Here is a 20,989-nt window from a genome sequence, read left to right as displayed (position 1 = left end):
GGCTAACTGGAATTTCACTCCATCAGAGTCACGTTTATTATTACTGGCATGAAGTTTGTTGTTTTGCGGCAGCAGAACAGTGCAATATATTTTTAAAGCTATAAATGACTAAAAGATGTATGTGTTATTGAAATTTATGTAATAATATATATCCCGCTGCTGCCTGTAAGGAGTTTGTACGTTCTCACCGTAACCACGTGAGTTTCCTCCGGGTGCTCCAGTTTCCTGCCGCAGTCCAAAGACATACGGATGGGTAGGTTAATTGGTCGTTGTAAATTGTCCCATGATTAAGCTCGGGTTAAATCAGGCCTGAAGGCCGGAAAGGCCTATTCCACGCTGTATCGCAATAAATACATATATATATACACACATCATATTTATATCATATAAATTAAATTAAAGAAGTAGTGCAAAAAGGGAGCAAAAAAAGAGTGAGGTAGTGTTCATGAGCTGGTTCATTGTCTGTTCAGAAATCTGATAGCGGAAGGGAAGAAGCTGTTCATAAAATATTGAATGTATATCTTCAGGCTCCTGTACCTCCTAAACATCAGAAGATCTGCAGATGCTGGAAATCCAAAGCAACACACACAAAATACTGGAGGAACTCAGCAGGCCAGGCAGCATCTATGGAAAGAGTAAATAGTCGACGTTTCGGGCCAAGACACTTCAAGGGTCTCAGCTCGAAACGTCAGCTGTTTAATCTTTTCCACAGATGCTGCACAGCCAGCTGAATTCCTCCAGCATTTAGTGTGTGTTACCCTGTACCTCCTCCCTGATGATAGCAATGAGAAGAGGGTCCTGGGTGATGGGGGTCCTTAATGATAGATGCCATCTTTCTGAGCTACTGCCTTCTTGAAGTGTCCTTGATGCTTGTGCCCATGATGGAGTTGGCTGAATTTGCAACTTTCTGCAGCTTTTTCTGATCCTGTGCAGTGGTCCCTCCATACTAGACAGTGATGCAACCAGTCAGAATGCTCTACAAGACATATCTGTAGAAATTTGTGAGTGTCTTTGGTGACATACCAAATTTCCTCAAACTCCTAATGAAATAAAGCCACTGTCGTGCATCATTATGCTGGGCCCAGGAGAGATTTTGAGAGACGTTGACACCCAGGAGCTTGAAGCTGCTCACCCTTTCCACTGCTGACCCCTCAATGAGGACTAGTGTGTATTCCCTTGATTTCCCCTTCCTGAAATCCACAATCAATTCCTTGGTCTTACTGACACCAGTCAGCCAACAGATCTGTCAGACTCCTGTACACCTCCTCATCACCATTTGAGATTCTGCCAACAATAGTGTCATCAGCAAACTGAAAGATGGCACTTGAGCTGTGCCTAGCCACACAATTGTGGGTGTAGAGAGCAGAGAAGTGGACTGAGCACACATCCTTAAGGTGCACCAGTGTTGATTGTCAGCGAGGAGGAGATGTTATTTCCAATCCACACAGATTATGTTCTCCCGATGAGGAAGTCAAGGATACAGTTGCAAAGGGTGGTACAGGGGCCCAGGTTCTGAAGATTGTTGGTTAGTACTGAGGGTATGATAGTGTTGAACATTGAGCTGTAATCAATAAACAGCAGCCTGACATAGGGATTGCTGTTGGTTGTGGGGTCCAAGGCCAAGCAAGGCTGTGTGTAGAGCCAGTGAGATCACATCCGCTGTAGACCTACTGTGGCAATAGGCAAGTTGCAGTGGGTCTAGGTCCCTGCTTAGGCAGGAGTTGATTCTAGCCATGACCAACCTCTCAAAGAACCTCATCCCAGAAGATGTGAATGCAACTGGGCGACAGTCGTTGAGGCAGCTCACTCTGCTCTTCTTGGGTACTGGTATGATTGTCACCCTTTTGAAGCAGGTGAGAATCTCTGACTGCAGCAATGAAAGATTAAAGATGTTCTTGAACACTCCTGCCAGTTGGTTGGCACAGGTTTTCAGTGCCCTACTAGGTATGTCATTGGGGCCTGATGCCTTGCAAGGGTTCACCCTCTTGCAAGATGGTCTCATGTTGGCCTCTGAGACAGAGATCACAGGGTCATCAGATGCTGCAGGAATTCTCACAAGTGTAGCTCTTTTCTCTGAAGTATCACTGCCATTTGTAGGAAGTAATGGCCTGTAAGCTCTGTCAGAGGTAATGTGCATTCAATTCCTTCTCTAACTTCAATTGGAATTGTTCCTTCTCTCTTAGGATACCCTTTGGTAGGTCTTACCTGGACTTCTTGTACAGGGGGTGTGGAGAGATCATTGGTCCTGTACTTTGATTTGGTGTTCAAGCTAATAAGTAGCATAATGGAGTAAAAACACAAGAAATTCTGTGGATGCTGGAAATCCAGAGTAATACACACAAAATGCTGGAGGAACTCAACAGGTCAGGCAACATCTATGGAGGGGAATAAACAGTCAAAGCTTTGGGCCAAGACCAAAATGGTAGGGGGAGGGAAAGGAGGATAACTAGAAGGTCATAGGTGAAGCTAGGTTGGGAGGTAAGGTAAGGGGCTGGAGAGGAAGGAATCTGATAGGACAGAAGAGTGGAGCATAGGAGAAAGGGAAGGAGGAGGGGACCCAGGGGGAAGTGATATGCAGGTGAGAAGAGGTAAGAGGCTGGAATGGGAAAAAGAAGAAGAGAGGAGGAGGAGTGAAAAGTCTTTTACCAGAAGGAGAAATTGATATTCATGCCATCAGGTTGGAGGCTACCGAGATGGAACATAAAGTGTTGCTCCTCCACCCTGAAGATGGCCTCATCGTGGCAAAGAGGAGGCTACGGATCGGAATGGGAATCGGAATTAAAATGTTTGCCCACCAGGAAATTCCACTTTAGGTGGATGGAGCAGAGCTGCTCAAAGAAGCATTCGCCCAATTAACAACGGGTCTCACCTATGTGGGAGAGGTTGCATTGGGAGCACCGGACACAATGTATGACCCCAATAGATTCGCATGTGGAGTGTTGCCTCAACTGTAAGGACTTTTGTGGCCTTGAATGTAGGTGAGGGAGGATGGGAATGGGCAGGTGTAGCACTTCGGCCATTTGCAGGGTTAAGCATTGGGAGGGAGATTAGTGGGGAGGGGCGAATGGACAAGGGAATCACAGAGGGAGCAATCGCTGCGGAAAGTGGAGGGGGGGTTCAAAGTTAAAGTAAACTTATTATCAAAGTACACGTGTCACCATATATAGTCCTGAGATTCATTTTCTTGTGGGCATACTCAATAGATCCATTAAAATAATAACCATAATAGAATCACTGAAAGACCACACCAACTTGGGCATTCAACCAGAGTGTAAAAGACAACAAACTGTGTATATACAAAAATAAATAAATAATAATAAATAAATAAGCAATAAATATTAAGAACATGAGATGTAGAGTCCTTGAAAGTGAGTCCATTAGTTATGGAAACATTTCAATGAAGGGGCAAGTGAAGTTGAGTAAAATTATCCCCTCTGGTTCAAGAGCCTGAAGGTTGAAGAGTAATAACTGTTCCTGAACCTGGTGGTGTGAGTCCTGAGGCTCCTGTACCTTCTTCCTGATGGCAGCAATGAGAAGAGAGCATGGCCTGGGTGGCGGGGGTTCCTGATGATGGAAAGATATTTTTGATGGTAGGATCCCTTTGGAGGTGGCAGAAGTTGCGGAGGATGATGTGTTGGATGCAGAGGCTCATGGCGTGATAGGTGAGGACAAGAGGAACTCTATCCCTGTTAAGTCGGCGGGAAGGTGCAGGGAGCATAGATTTTTGGGAAAGCAGATGAGGGCAGCATCAATGGTGGGGGAAGGGAAGCCCCATTCTTTGAAGGAGGACATCTCTGATGAAAGGAAAACCTCTTTCTGGGAACAAATGCAGCAGAGACAAAGGAACTGAGAAAAGGGAATAGTATTTTTAAGGTGGGAAGAGGTATAGTCAAGATAGCCTTGGGAATCAGTAGGTTTATAAAAGAAGTCGGTTGACAGTTTGTCTCCAGAGATGGAGACAGAGATATCAAGAAAGGGGAAGGAGGTGTCAGAAATAGATCAAGTGAATTTAAGGGCAGGGTGGAAATTGGAGGCAAATTAACGAATTTGACAAGCTCAACATGAGTGCATACTGGAATATATCTCCTGAACACCAAATTGTGGAGAAGTTTCAATGGGTCGAATAGCCTAATTGTGCCCTTATGATCTTAATAAAAATGATTTAGATGAAGATGAATAAACTTTGAACTTTGACTAAGATTGAATGGTAAATATAGACAGGAATTTTTAAAATTCATATCCAGTACTCTATTTCTTTGATGTCAATTGATAACTATATTTTAATTACAAACATTGACTGAATGGCAGGAAGGAACCATTTGGACCGACTGGCCTTTCCAGTTGCTTTTTATCCATCTGAGTTTCCTCCCATGCTGTTTTATCCAGCACGTCTTTCTAATGTAATTCTGGTTCATGAAGAAAGCACATTCCCAGTCCTTTTTAGATCACGGTACATTCCATGTCAAACTCTGGTCAATATTATTTTCCCCAAAGAACATCCTACAAAAATATTTGAATCTAAAGTTAATTGATGTTTAAGGTACCTAACGATTTTCTGAACTGTTTTCCATTGCAGGCAAAGGAGATTTGATTGGCGCAGATCTTTCAACCAAGGGCCAAGTGATTAAAACAAATGCTGATGTGAAAGCATTAACTTATTGTGACCTGCAGTACATCAGTCTGAGGGGCTTATATGAGGTGTTGGAGCTCTACCCTGAGTATTCAAGCAAATTCCTATCTAACATCCACCGTGACCTGACCTTCAACCTTGAAGAAGGACGTGAAGCACTGGTAAGAGCAGACCTTTGAAAATATTTCACTTCTATGTATAAGCTTTAATACATTGGTTGCCTTAATTTGCAAACAAATAGTTTAAAGGGTCTCTGGATTCTGGGAGTAAATTCATTGAGCTACTTTACTCTCAAGTTTTCTCCTTCTTTCTTGGCTACCCATGAAGCTCTGTGTCCATGTAATTGCGTTCCAGGAAGATGAACATATACCCAACGGACAAGTTCAACTATCCTCAATTGCAATTAGAGGAGAAAGTCAATTTTTTTCATGTTTTATTGTGGTTCCTTTATATTGATCATTGAGAGCCACTGAAACTATATTTTGAGTCTTTGAATGCATTGAATGATATAAACAATGATGTTTAAATATTTTCTTTGATTATAGGCTTCCAAATGTGCTGTGACTGATGTGTATGAATGATGGATAAAAATGTTTAGTTCTGTAGTTTCATTGTTTCTTGTTAGTTTATTCTGCTTTCTACATCCATTTGAAAATGATGCATATTCTAAGACTGATTTGTGCGTATTTGGACTGCTTATACCCTACCATTTATTTTGTGAATGCACGCCCATGCAAATGTTCTGTTGCTATTTCATTACTGTAGGATCTTTCTAAGCAGGTTGCAAGAAAGAATTAAAATCATTTTTTTTAAACTGCCAGAGCTGGTAATCTGCAATAAAAACCAAGAATGCTGGAAACACTCAGCAGGTCAGGCAGAAAGAAAAACAATGTTTCAGTCATGTCCGTCTTTGAAAAAATATTGGAAAGATATCTTCGATATTATTTCAACGGTATTGAGTATTGATTTACAACCTCACCCTATCACTGCAATTTTTGGTTTACCAATGATAGAGCCAATTCATTTATCTCCTTCAGCTCGCTGGATGATTGCATTTGTTACATTAATGGCTAAAAGATCTATTTTGTTGAATTGGAAAGAGATTAATTCCCCTACCACATTTCATTGGTTTTCTCAAACTATGTTATGTTTAAATTTGGAAAAAATTAGAAGCGTCATATATGATCTTTCTATTAAATTTGAAAAGACTTGGAGGCCATTTATTTATTCAATATTTTCATATGATGTAATTTGACCTTTTTCCAAATCTATTTTTTGCTGTTTCTGATTATATACATGTAGAGAGGATCGGAGTTGATGACACTTATAATTCTTTTTCTTTTCTCAGATATTATAAACAGCTCATGTTTCTTTTACTTTCTCTTTTTTTTTAGTTACTGGTTAGCTTGATAGAGTAGTTTTTGTTTTGTTTGGGGTATATAATTTTTTCTCTTCTTTTTCTGTTTTTTTTGTATATTCTTATACCTAGTTTTCTTGTCTTGTACACATTATATTTGTATCATGTATGATTTTGGGAGACTTAATTTTCTTGTACCTATTGTTTATATATCCATCTATATTAACTTTTAATTTTGTAATCCCAATAATTATGTATCAATATTTGTTATCTTAATATGTTGATATTAATAAAAAGATTGAAAAAGAACGAAACACAATGTTTTAGGCCCATGACCAAGGTGGGGATGGCGGGGAAGAACACTTAAAGTTTTACCTTCATGGCAGAACAGCTGTTTGTCACAGCATTATATCCACTTTTCCACTAGCAGTACAAATTCCAGGTGAGAAGATTATTGTATTAAGAACCTGCACAAATCCTTTTTAGAAGATATGTGTTGGTGGATTTCTGTTAAAGAGCTGCAGGCACTCCGTGCCCTACGTCCTTCTTTCAATAACAGGGATCAGATTCACACTGGAAACCCTTTATTGAGGAGTAATCTCATTGGTATACTGACCCATAATATAGACAATAGACAATAGACAATAGGTGCAGAAGTAGACCATTCGGCCCTTCGAGCCTGCACCGCCATTTTGAGATCATGGCTGATCAATTCCTATCAATACCCAGTTCCTGCCTTGTCCCCATATCCCTTGATTCCCCTATCCATAAGATACCTATCTAGCTCCTTCTTGAAAGCATCCAGAGAATTGGCCTCCACTACCTTCCGAGGCAGTGCATTCCAGACCCCCACAACTCTCTGGGAGAAGAAGTTTTTCCTTAACTCTGTCCTAAATGACCTACCCCTTATTCTCAAACCATGCCCTCTGGTACTGGACTCTCCCAGCATCTGGAACATATTTCCTGCCTCTATCTTGTCCAATCCCTTAATAATCTTATATGTTGCAATCAGATCCCCTCTCAATCTCCTTAATTCCAGTGTGTACAAGCCCAGTCTCTCTAATCTCTCTGCGTAAGACAGTCCGGACATCCCAGGAATTAACCTTGTGAATCTACGTTGCACTTCCTCTACAGCCAGGATATCCTTCCTTAACCCTGGAGACCAAAACTGTACACAATACTCCAGGTGTGGTCTCACCAGGGCTCTGTACAAATGCAAGAGGATTTCCTTGCTCTTGTACTCAATTCCTTTTGTAATAAAGGCCAACATTCCATTAGCCTTCTTCACTGCCTGCTGCACTTGCTCATTCACCTTCAGTGACTGATGAACAAGGACTCCGAGATCTCTTTGTATTTCTCCCTTACCCAACTCTACACCGTTCAGATAATAATCTGCCTTCCTGTTCTTACTCCCAAAGTGGATAACCTCACACTTATTCACATTAAACGTCATCTGCCAAGTATCTGCCCACTCACCCAGCCTATCCAAGTCACCCTGAATTCTCCTAACATCCTCATCACATGTCACACTGCAACCCAGCTTAGTATCATCAGCAAATTTGCTGATGTTATTTTCTATGCCTTCATCCAAATCATTAACGTAAATGGTAAACAGCTGTGGTCCCAATACCGAGCCCTGTGGCACCCCACTAGTCACCATCTGCCATTCCGAGAAACACCCATTCACCGCTACCCTTTGCTTTCTATCTGCCAACCAGTTTTCTATCCATGTCAATGCCTTCCCCCCGATGCCCTGAGCTTTGATTTTACCCACCAATCTCTTATGTGGGACCTTATCAAATGCCTTCTGAAAATCGAGGTACACTACATCCACTGGATCTCCCCCGTCTAACTTCCTGGTTACATCCTCAAAAAACTCCAACAGATTAGTCAAGCATGATTTACCCTTGGTAAATCCATGCTGGCTTGGCCCAATCCTATCACTGCTATCTAGATATGCCACTATTTCATCCTTAATAATGGACTCTAGCATCTTTCCCACCACCGATGTCAGGCTGACAGGTCGATAGTTCTCTGTTTTCTCCCTCCCTCCTTTCTTAAAAAGTGGGATAACATTAGCCATTCTCCAATCCTCAGGAACTGATCCTGAATCTAAGGAACATTGGAAAATGATTACCAATGCATCCGCAATTTCCAGGGCCACCTCCTTTAGTACCCTAGGGTGCAGACCATCTAGACCTGGGGATTTGTCAGCCTTCAGTCCCATCAGTCTTCTCATCACCGTTTCCTTCCGAATGTCAATCTGTTTCATTTCCTCTGTTACCCTATGTCCTTGGCCCATCCATACATCTGGGAGATTGCTTGTGTCTTCCTTCGTGAAAACAGATCTAAAGTACTCATTAAATTCTTCTGCCATTTCTCTGTTTCCCATAACAATTTCACCCAATTCATTCTTCAAGGGCCCAACATTGTTCTTAACTATCTTCTTTCTCTTCACATACCTAAAAAAGCTTTTGCTATCTTCCTTTATATTCCTGGCTAGCTTGCGTTCGTACCTCATTTTTTCTCCCCGTATTGTCTTTTTAGTTAAGTTCTGTCATTCCTTAAAGACTTCCCAATCATCTGTCCTCCCACTCACCTTAGCTCTGTCTTATTTCCTTTTTTTTAATGCTATGCAGTCTCTGACTTCCTTTGTCAACCACTGAGGCCCCTTTCCCCCCTTTGAATCCTTCCTTCTCTGGGGGATGAACTGATTTTGCACCTTGTGCATTATTCCCAAGAATACCTGCCATTGCTGTTCCACTGTCTTTTCTGCTAGGCTATCCGTCCAGTCAACTTTGGCCAGCTCCTCCCTCATGGCTCCATAGTTTCCCCTGTTCATCTGCAACACTGACACCTCCGAGCTGCCCTTATCCTTCTCAAATTGCAGATAAAAGCTTATCATATTGTGATCACTACCTCCTAATGGCTCCTTTACTGCAAGATTGCTTATCAAATCCTGTTCATTACATAACACTAAATCCAGAATAGTCTTGTCCCTGGTCAGCTCTCGTACAAGTTGTTCCAAGAATGCATCCCGTAGGCACTGTACAAACTCCCTATCCTGTGGTCCAGCACCAACCTGATTCTCCCAGTTCACCTGCATGTTGAAATCCCCCATAACTACTGCGACATTACCTTTGCCACATGCCAATGTTAACTCCCTATTCAACTTGCACCCAATATCCAAGCTACTGTTTGGTGGCCTGTAGACAACACCCATTTGGGTCCTTTTGCCCTTACTGTTCCTCAGTTCTATCCACACAGACTCTACTTCTCCTGACCCTATGTCCCCCCTTGCAAAGGACTGAATCTCATTCCTCACCAACAGGGCCACCCCACCCCCTCTGCCCACATCTCTGTCCCTACGATAGCACGTATACCCTTGTACATTCATTTCCCAGGTCTGATCTCCCTGCAGCCATGTTTCCGTTATCCCAACAACAACACCTGAGCTTCAAGCTCATCCGCCTTATTCCTGACACTTTGTGCATTCAGATATAGAATTTTTAACCCATTTCTCCTCTCTCTGTTTGAATCGCTGCCTATTGTGCTTAACTCAGCTCCCCGAACTCCCATCAGGCTATACGCCCCTAGAATTTTGTTGTCCTTCCTACATTTACTTGTTCTTTCAACACATTTAACTTCATGTTCCGTCAGACCATCCCTCTGTACACGAGTCCTCCTTATCACTTGTTCCGCCCCACCTTCCTCTACTACACACTTAATATTCCGGAACCGTGTAGTCCCCACCTGTCCTTTATTCTTCCTCTCGCTATCCTCCCTCACATTCTGGATCCCCGCCCCCTTCAAATTTAGTTTAACAAATATACTTTGTTATCATGACCAGGACTGCTAACGAGTGACATGTGAGTACAGGGTAGAAGGCCAATCAGAGTAGAGGCAAAGAGCAGAAAAGCAGGGTACCTTTATAAAACATAGTGAGGTTACAGCCTGAATATTGCATCTATTTCTAGTCTTTGCACTTTAGGAAGGGTATGAAAGTCCTAAAGAGGGTCCAGAGCAAAGCTACTAGAATGATTCCAGGGAGAAAGGATTCAATTTTGAAGGTAGGCAACAGTTTCTGGAGTTTTGCTCCTTGGAGCAGGGAATGTTGAGGGTAGATTAGACAAAGCTTTATATCAAAATCTTTATATCAGGTCAATGGTGGGAAGCTGTAGCCATTTAAGATCTGGTATGCATGTATAGAAGTGTTGGGGATGCACATTTGTTTGTGGTTTTGTTTGTGGAAATTGATAAATTAATAAAGCAATGGAAGTTTGGGGAAATAAGCTGCCTGCATCACTTTGCAAAGAACCAGAAGTCAGTTGATGGACCTAATAGCCTGTTTCTATGATATAATAGAGATTATAAGGAAAGGCTGGATATGGTTTGAGTTAAAAGGAGACGCTGGATAGGCTGGGACTTTTTTTTTCCCTGGAGTGCAGGGCACTAAGGGGTGCCTTGTGGCAAATTATAAAATCATGTGGGGCATAGATAAAGTGAATGCCCAAAGACTTCTCTATGGAAAGGTGAGTCGAAAGCTAAAGGGCATAGGTTTAAAGTGGGAGGGAAAGAGTTAAAAGAGACCTTAAAGGTAACTATCCCATACAAATGGTAGTGGGCATATGGAACAAGCTACCAGAGGAAACAGTAGAAGTGGGTACAATTACAACATTAAAAAATCATTTGGACAGGTACAGAGATGGGACGGTTGGATATGAACCCTTTAAACCTGCAGCACTTTGGAGGGACATGGACCTATGGTAGATGGGAGTCTCTCGGCTAGGCAGCTTGGTTAGTGTGGATGAGCTGTGCTTATTAGAATGTAAAAGCAATTGCCGAACTTAATCCAGAATTTGAGAATATACTCTGATAACACAAATAGATTTAAAGTCATTGCTTTATTAGAGAAGACACAAACACTCCATTAACCAAACTCAGAAATTTTATTTGTGGTATCTTGCTTTCATGGTCTGAAGTCATTGTTATGCTTTTCAATTCCAATATTGGCTCAATGCCTGGATTACTAACAGGGTACCCCAGCATAATGGTTTAGCAGTCAGAGGTCTGAAGTGCTAATCCAAATACATGAGTTCAAATTCCACAATGGCAGTTGGGACGGTTAAATTCAAGGAGTTAAATAAATGCAAATTAAACAGTAGCCAGAAGAGTTTTAGATTGTTTTTTTGAAAACCCATCCCTTTTACTAGTATGGATCAGTGCCCTCTTAGAGCAACACACACACACACACACACACACACACACACACACACACACACACACACACACACACACACACACACACACACACACACACACACACACACACACACACACACACACACACACACACACACTGGAGGAACTCAGCAGATCAGGCAGCATCTATGGAGGGAAATGAACAGTAGACATTTTGTGTCAAGGGCCTTCATCCAATCCTGATGAAGGGTCTCAGCCCGAAACTTCTGTCCCATAAATCTTTACAAAAGGTAACATGTGACAAGTCTGATGCATGCTAATACACTACACTCAACAGATATATTCCTCTGAATTGTTCAGGATGTTCCACTGAAGGCTGGAAAATGTTGGAACATTAGATGCAGTGATTATTCTCTGCCCAGTATCAGTAACACACATTATTTCTTCTGATGGGATTAAATGTACTCACCAACAATCATAATTCCTCTGGGCTTGTAGATAAGAGCTAGCAGCCTGTTGCACTTGAGGAGATTACATTAATCAGACACAGGATGGGGTAAAGTACCTCCTTTCACGACTTGCCTGTTAAAAATTGTGGCGACAGAGAAGCAGCTGTCCTCAGTATAAAACACAGTGAAGTGAAAGCATTCGTAAACATTTAGGAACACAAGAGATTTTGCAGATGCTGGGAATCCAGAGTAACACACAGATTGCTGGAGTGTCTATGGAAATTAATAAGCAGTCGACATTTTAGCCTGGAACCCTTCATCAGGACTGGAAAGGAAGGGGGAAGATGCAAGAATGGGGGGGGGGGGGAGAAGGAGTACAAGCTGGAAAGTGATAGGTGAAACCAGGTGGGTGGGGGGGTGGGGAATGAAGTAAGAAGCTGGGTGGTGATAAGTAGAAAAGGTAAAGGGCTGGAGAAGAAGGAATCTGATAGGAGAGGGGAGAATGGACCATGAGAGAAAGGGAAGAAGGAGGGGCACCAGGGGGAAGTGATAGGCAGGTGAGGAGAAGAGGTAGGCGTAGGGCCAGCATCCCCCTCATCAGGTCTCACCTATCGCCTTGTCAGCTTGTACTCCTTCTGCTCCTCCATCTTCTTATTCTGGCTTCTTCCCCCTTCCTTTCCAGTCCTGATGAAGGGTTGTGGCCCAAAACGTCGACTGCTTATTCATTTCCATAGATACTGCCTGACCTGCTGAGTTCCTCCAGCACTTTGTGTGTGTTGCTCTGGAAGCATTTATGAATTCCTTCTCAGGACAGCACATAGCATAGCAGTCAGTATAACGCTTTACAGTGCCAGTTGTAAGATTGAGGTTCAATTCCCGTCACTGTCGGTAAGGAATTTGTACGCTCTCCCTATGACCAAGTGGTTTTCCTCTGGATGCTCCAATCTCCTCCCACATTCCAAGCACAAACGGGTTAGTATGTTATGGACAGGCTTTGCTGGTGCTGGAAGCACGGCAACATTTGTGGGCTAGCCCCCAGCACATCCTCGAACTGTGTTGGTCGTGAATGCAAATACATTTCACTGTATGTTTTGATATATATGTGACAAATGAAGCTAATTTTTTATCTCTCAACAGCCTGTAAGAAGTATTTGAGATGTTTAAATTTCCTCTCAATGTGATAAATTAATGCATGCCCTATTTTAACACAGTTGTTAATTGAAATTAAATTTCAGATCACTTTCACACTGTAGCAATGATAAGCGTTACAATAGCAAGTAATGAAAATTTGGAGTAGTGTGTGAATGGAGTGGTGTTAGGTAACTGGTCTGATCACTGATGTTTAGTTATATGCTTCCCACAATTCAATATGCTCCCATTTCCCCAGTAAAGGAAGTGGCCTGACATGTTGGGAGTCAGCAAACATGAGAGACTGCAAATGCTGGAATCTGGAGCAACAAATCATATATGCTGAAGGAACTCAGCAGGTCGAGCAGTATCTGTAGTGGTGGGGGTGGTGGGGCCGGGGGAAGAATTCTCGATGTTTCAGATTAAAACCCCACATCAGGGCTTCAAGTAAAGAAGCAGGATGGCCAGTATAGAGAGGAGAAAGGGACTGGTGAGATAGGAGTTTGAAGTGATTAGTGGACTGAGGAGGGGTGTAAGGTGGCAGGAAGGTTACGTTAGATCAGGAAGAGGAATTGGGAGACAATGAGACATGATGGCAGACAGAGAGAGAAAATAATGAGAGGCAGATGGATCTAGGGAAGCACGAAGGTTGGAGACACCCTTCCTACCAGGACACTGTGGATCGTGAAATGTTGACACATAATTTTATCCAGGTTGTCTCGGAAGATGAATAATGTTGTCTGGTGAATTCTGTTGCCCCTCTGCCATTTCAATATCCATGTTTTATGAAATCGTATTGATAATGAGTTTGCCCTTTGAATCACACTCAGGTGGTGGATTTAGACTAACCAGGAGCAATTCACTAATTTCTTCGACATCGAAACAAAATCTTTCTGCCATCCTTTTTCTTTTATGTGCTAACTGGACCAGATGCATAACTGGATCAGTCACACGTGTCAGGTGACCAAATTGGAGGTGGTGACTCCCCTTAAGATTGTCCTGCAGTTACCAGGCCCAAGTCAATTGTATATTGTGAGAACAAAATTGTTACGGGAATGGCATTGATCCGACTAGTCTGAGAGGTGAATGGTCTCTGGCCTCTGTCTATGTTGTGAGCAAATATAAGAAATCAGAGAGAAGGTACAGGAACCTGAAGACACACACTCAACGGTTTAGGAACAGCTTCTTCTCCTCTACCATCAGCTATCTGAACGGTTCATGAACCATGAAAACCACCTCACTCTTGCTCTCTTTTTGCACTGATTTATTTTTATACGTTCCTGATTGTAACTTACAGTAATTTTTTTGTATTGCTCTGTACTGCTGCCGCAAAATAACAAATTCCACAACATATATCAGTGATAATAAACCCGAGTCTTATTCTGAAATAACAGACTGTATTTCCCTTGTCTGGATGTGTGCAGCTCCATTAACACCCCAGAGCCTCAACAACTGTTCAGAATAAAGGCAACCACATGACTGGCACCAAATTCACCTACAACATTTAAAAATATAGATTAATGCATTTCTGGGTATTAGCATAATTGGATATGGGTGCAGGGCAGAAGATCAGCCCCGATCTTATTGAATGGCAGAACAAGTCTGAGAGTCAGAAGGGCCTAGTCTTCCTCCAGTTCCTTGTATTCATACGTTCTACACAGTCACTCCCACAATCTACCTGCAGTGTGTAGATCTTCTTTGAGGCATCTCCTACCTAATGACCTCCACCATCAGGAAAGATAATTAACATACCCATCACCAAATGCAAACATCCCTCCAAGTTACACACCATCTTGTCTTGAAAATATATGTTCCTTTATCATTGCTCAGTCAGTATCTTGGACCTCAGCCATGAACGTTGCTGAGAGAAAACCTTAACAGCATGGACAACAGCAGTTCAAGAAGGGGCTCACCATCACCTTCTCTAGGTCAACTGGCATGGACAATAATTGTTGGCTTGGCCAGCAAATCCTACGCTTCATAAATTAATTGAAAAAATGTGAATCCATGTCCTGCAGGCAAATTGATTGGATGGCACCAGCCTCTTAGAGTTGCTATCCAGTCTTTTAAAGTCAATGATTATGGCTATAGACAACACCATCTTGAAAGCCACACTCAGCTGCCTGCAGATTCCTAGCAGCACTAACTGGTTGTACTGTGAATAGGATTACATTCAACAGATTGTACTGCATATAAATTCAGATGTAACTCAGTGTGGCCTGCTCCAGCTAATTGCATGGTATAAACTCCATCTATTGTATTCACAGGGAATCTCAAAATGCTCCAAGTCTCCAAGACTCCCTCAGGTACGTTGGCTAATTTATTCAGAACGTAGTGTATTATAACTTGTGATGGTAACTAGCAATAAACCAAAATGGGAGAATGAAAATCATTGATAATAAGGGTACAATTCTGTGAAATTTCATTCATATCAGAGCTGTTGTTCTGAGACTGACAGTTCTGGAATTGGATCTAACCAGGCAAGATCTCATTAGTGCTAAATGACATCAATTACAATTTTATCTCAGAGTGTATTCTCAGTATTTATGACTCCCTGTGTGCACAAACCTCCACTGATCTATTAGTATTAATTAGCTTCATTAACATAAAAAAGATTTCTTGTAAACTCCAAATAGCTTTAACACTTAAACTCCAGGGGTCCCCTTAACTCTTTATATCCCTGATTTGACAGCACAGAGGAATTTCACTCCATATAATGCCAAACTAAACTAGTCAAACTAAACCAATCGGTTTAGGACGGATCCCTCGGAGGGTCAGGAACAGAATCTAATGTTGGCCTGGTCTTGCAACTCAAAGCCCTCACCTTTTTCTCTTACTCTGGGCAACTGGGCTGGACTAAAGAATGGGAGCAGGTTGTAGTGCTTGTTAAAAGGCAGGAAAGGCTAGACCACACTTTGAATATTGTGTTCATTTCTGGTCGCCTCATTACGGAAAAGATGTGGAAGCTTTAGAGAGGGTGCGGAGGAGATTTACCAGGATGCTGAGAATTACTGGGATGCTGCCTGGATTAGAGAACATTTCTAGTCCTGACGAAGGGTCTCGGCCCGAAACGTCGAAGTGCTTTTTCCTATAGATGCTGCCTGGCCTGCTGTGTTTCACCAGCGTTTTGTGTGTGTTGCTGGAATTTCCAGCATCTGCAGATTTCCTCGTATTAGAGAACATTTCGTATGAGGAAAGGTTGAGTGAGCTAGGGCTTTTCTCTTCTTTAAAATTTTTATTGAGATACAGTACCGAGTACAGAGTAGGCCCTTCCGACCACGCCGCCCTGCAACTCCCATGATTTAATCCTCACCTAATTACAGGACAATTTACAATGGCATTCAACCTACCAACCGGTACATCTTTGGACTGTGGGAGGAAACCGGAGCACCCAGAGGGAACCCACGTGGTTACGGGGAGAACATCCAAATTCCTTACAGGCAGCAGCAAGAATTGAACCTCTGATGCCTGGATTGTAAAGCATTGTGCTACCCACTATGCTACTGTGCCACTCTTTGGAGTGAAGGAGGATGAGAGGTGACTTGATGGAGGTGTACAAGATGATAAGGGGCAGAGACTTTTTCCCAAGGTGGAAATGGCTAAAACAAGAGGGCATAATTTTAGGTGATAAGAGGAAAGTAGTGTTTTTACATAGAGACTGTTGGGTCCATGGAACACACTGCCTGGAGTGGTGGTCAGATACACTAGGGACATTTAAAAGATTCATAGACTGACACGTGGATGAGAGAAAAATGGAGGGCCATGTGGGAGGGAAAGATTAGCTTGATCTTAGAGTAGGTTAAAAGGTCGGCCCAATATTGTGGGCTGAAGGGCCTGTAATATGCAGTGCTGATCTAGGTTCGATGTAGTGCTATTGAAAAACGGTTGCTCAGAGAATGTCCAGCATCACACACACATCAGAACAACATGACCTGATTTCCTGGTCGGTGCTGTGCAGGAGAATTACAAAGGAAATGACACAAGTCATCAATGCAAAAAAACTGGTTCAGTTTTAGAAATGCCGTAATTTGAGCTCAAATCCCTGTCCACTTTGGAAATAATTTTATACACTGAGAGCTAGACATTTACAAAACCTACATGAACTAATTTCAAGCCATTGTGTTATTTTTGTTAGCCCCAGTCATCCAGGAAACCTAGACCTTTGCTGTATGTGAAACCACCAACTTCACGCCTCCTGAGTTGTGGCTGTTACATTCTTCTACTTGTCAGAGTGATGAAATTATTATGACCACAGACTTCTCTGTGCATGTAACAATGAGTGATGTGTCCTGCATTGTTGCATCCCATGAAGCCTCTGTGGCTTTCAGACTGTCTTTTAAATGCATTTGAAACAACATTGCAATTCTTATTTTCCAGCACAGACCTCTTAGGAGTTTCATATTTTGGATAAACACACAGCATTTCATAGAAATGGGTGAAACTTGAAAGGAAAGGCTTAAAAAATGGTAGAAACCAGCAGTGAGTTCTCTTTGTTCTGTTCTAGCCCACACTGCACAGGCAATGAATGTCTATTTTAATGTACTTCCTGTATATGGTCAGTAAATTGGACCAGGTTAATTCAATCTCAGAGTGGAATTGAGAGTGGAACAGAGTGGACCATCCAGATAAGAAGTGATATTAGTATTGCACAGGGGATCCACAATAGCAGGGTGTGGTAAACAGAACTAAACAGAGTTTAAACAGAAGATAATAACAGTATAACTGAAGGGGGTCATCACTTCCCTGGCTATAGGTTGACTCATCATAAAGCCTAATGGCCAAGGGTAAGAATGACTTTAATTACCGCTCTTTAAAGCAGGTCTATTACTGAAAGTGCTCCTCTGTTCTGAAAGGTCCTAACCACATCCATGTCCTCTCCATCAATAGTAACAGGGAGCAGTGCAGGCTTAGTCTTCCTAAAGTCCATCACCATCTCCTTTGTCTTACTGATGTTGAGCTGTTGATGATTCAGCTTGCACCATTTGACAAAGTCCTCCACCAGGGCCCTGTATTCATCCTCCCGTCTTCCCTTTATACACCCAACTATTGCTAAGTCATCAGAGAATTTCTGCGGATGACATGACTCAGTGTTGTATCTAAAGTCTGAGGTATACAGGGTAAACAGGAAGGGAGCCAATACAGTCCCCTGTAGGGTCCCAGTGCTGCTTATCGCCATGTCTGACACACAGCTCTGAAGCTGCACAAACTGTGGTCTGCCAGTCAGATAGACCATTATCCAGGATACAATGGAAGTGACAACCTGTGTTGAACAGAGCTTTTCCCCCAGCAATGAGGCCTGTGTTGTATTGAAGGCATTTGGGAAATCTAAAAGCACAAACCTCACGGTGCTGCCCTGCTTATCCAAATGGGGGTAGGCTCTGCTCAGCAGGTAGATGAGTGCATCATCGACTCCAATGTGCTCCAGGTAGGCAAACTGCAGGGGATCGAGGGCTGATCTGACCAGGGGTCGGAGGTGAGTCAGGACCAGTAGAGATAGTTTAAAGGGAAATGTAACAACAGTGGGTGGCATGGAAACGTGGTGGTTAGTACTATGCTATTACAGTACCAGCGACACGGGTTCAATTCCCGGCACTGCCTGTAAGGAGCCCCGTGACTGTGTGGGTTTCCTCTAGGTGCTCTGGTTTCCTTCCACAGTCCAAAGACGTATGGGTTAGTAGTTTAATTGGTCACATGGGTGTAATTAGGAGGTATAGGCTCTTTGGGCCAGAAGGGCTATTACCATGCTGTATCTATAATTAAAGTTTTTAAAAAGCATGCAGAAAATATTATTATTGTTACAGATAAAGTGCAGTCAGGTTGAGAAATAAAGATTAAGGACCATTACAATGTAGATTGAGAGGTTAACAGTTCAGGAGTTTTATAGCTGTGGGATAAAAGCGATTCTTGTTCCTGGTGGTGCATGTTTTAAAGCTTTTCTATTTTATACCAGATGGAAGGAAAGAGAAGAGAGAATGACTGGGTGGGAGAGGACCTGAATTATGTTAACTGCACTCCCAAGGCAACAGGAATGGTAGAGAGAGTCTATGGAGGAAAGACTAGTTTGAACTGGGCTGTCTTCACTTGGGTTTCATTCCAATTAAACAACAAATTAATTCATATAAAACATCTTAATGTAGCAAAGACTCCCCAATGGACCTCACAGGAGTGTTAGAAAGCAAAAGAAAAGCTAACATGGAGGCAAATGTGTGGAAGCCAAGGAAAGCAGACAGATTACATCCCAGTAACTTGTTTTCAATCTGAGGCAGTGTAGAACAGATGCTTTCTGGAGTCCAGCATACAATAAGAACCAAGGGACTTCGCCTCACCATCAGTGCAAAAAAGGAGGGAAGAAAGTAGATGATTAGATGTGCTTTCATAGCTTTACCTAACAGAACAGATCTCATGCAGGGCTGGGGATATAGACTTGTTCCTGCATTGCAATAGAAAGGAAGATTTCATGTTATTTTTTTCTTGCAACTTAGAAAGAACCCATTCAACACATCAAGAGATTTCAGGCTCTTAAATAAATCCCATCAATTCCCCCACTTGCTTGCCTATATGCTCTTGACAGATGCTCAAAACTCCCCAGTTCTCCCATCACATTAGAGATAATTTGCAGTAGTCAGATCATCTACCAACATGCCTTTGGGATGCGGTAGGAAACCTGAGCACCCAAAAGACCCAAGGTCCCCCACCATCCGGGCCATGATCTCTTCCCACTGCTGCCCTTGGGAAGGAGGTACAGGAGCCTCAGGGCCCACACACCAGATTCAGGACCAGTTATTACCCCTCAACTTCTCAGGCTCCTGAACCAGTGTGGATAACTTCACTCACCTCAAAACTGAACTGATTCCACAACCTATGAACTAACATTCAAGGACTATACAAACTCATGTTCTCAATATTATTTATTTATTATGATTTGTTTTGTTTTTTTCATATTTGCACAGTTTGTCTTGTTTTGAACATTGGTTGTCAGTTTTTGTAGTTCTTTGTTCTACTGTGAATGTCTGCAAGAAAATAAATCTCGGTAGTAGATACAGTAACATATATGTATTTTGATAATAAATGTACTTTGAATTTTTTTTGAAACCCATGTCATCACAGAGAATAAGAAACTCCGCATATACAGTACCAGAGGTCTGAATTGAACCCAGGTCGCTAGAACTGGCATATAGTGCATTTGGGGAAGGGCACTGTTTATAGATCACTATAGCCGACAAACTAATGGAAACTCATCGATAGGAGATCGATGGGGAAATTTTACAAAAAATTAAGGCTTGCTTTCTCTCCACAGGTCTCACTAAAACTAACAAAACTATTGCTTTACTTTTCAGAATAAATTGGACAGCAGTGACAATTCCAGTAAGAAACTTCCCTCCATTTTAGAAACTGAGGACGAACCAAATGAATATTCACATCTCTCACCAGCAACTAAAAGTCGCAGGAAACTCACACTGCCAGGATTGAACAGTCCGATTCGCCGAGGATCCCTGGGCAGTTTGCTGGGAGAGGAATTGAAGCATTACTCAGCGATACGACTCGGAAGTCGATCTCCAGGGAAGTGCAGGAGGGGGGAAAGTCCCCTACATAAAAAAGAAGATAGCACGTGCAGTGGTGGAAATTGCAATGTGCGAAAGCCAGCAAAGCTCCTTCTACCATCGCTGAACTGCTGTGGGCCCCCTGACCTAAGCCCTAGGTAATGATATCTACAGATACGTTATCCACAAGAGCTCAGCCTGTTGACACTCAATTATGCTGTAAATCTAAGGAATAAGAATTACACAAAGAATGAGCACTACACATCACTAGTGTATTCCCAACAGCCTTATCTACATGAAGGCAAAATAGTTAGTGATACTGTACATTCCTTCAGCATTTTGTCTGGTAATAAATTTATCTGTTTACCAGCTTTCCTACTTTCTGGATAATCCTTCTTTGTACAGCTGATGTTCCGTAAAAAATCCAGAAGAATTTTACATATAGACAGTTGAGTCAAACAACTGAGTCAACAGTGATGAGATCATACAGTATATTGTTAAAATGTTGGTGTATTGAGCTGTTAAATGTTTCATGCTCTGTTGTGGGTGCTCTTAAAGGCAGACTGTAGAAATCATAATTTTCTGTTTGTCCGTTGAATGATCACAGATTCCATAGTTTGTATGGATTTCGATCAGGGAGGCCCAGGAACAAAGTCAGGGATCTTCTGCATTAAATTTATCA

The 20,989-nt window shown here is 42.3% G+C and overlaps 1 protein-coding gene across 2 annotated transcripts in view; it reads left to right on the top strand.

The window, feature by feature from the left end:
• The window catches only part of kcnh4b (potassium voltage-gated channel, subfamily H (eag-related), member 4b), a 219,771-nt gene that overhangs the window by 149,373 nt on the left and 49,409 nt on the right, over positions 1-20,989 (top strand). For both annotated transcript variants that reach the window (XM_073071489.1, XM_073071488.1), the window contains 3 exons: positions 4,577-4,791; positions 15,034-15,072; positions 20,104-20,465. In XM_073071489.1, the coding sequence (XP_072927590.1) occupies positions 4,577-4,791; positions 15,034-15,072; positions 20,104-20,465 (616 nt within the window). The remainder of the gene's footprint in view (positions 1-4,576; positions 4,792-15,033; positions 15,073-20,103; positions 20,466-20,989) is intronic.

The sequence above is a fragment of the Hemitrygon akajei genome, chromosome 18 (genome assembly GCF_048418815.1).
Source record: "Hemitrygon akajei chromosome 18, sHemAka1.3, whole genome shotgun sequence".
NCBI lineage: Eukaryota > Metazoa > Chordata > Chondrichthyes > Myliobatiformes > Dasyatidae > Hemitrygon > Hemitrygon akajei.
The sequence above is the reverse complement of the archived record's forward strand: the minus strand, read 5'-3'. Positions and strand labels throughout refer to the sequence as shown.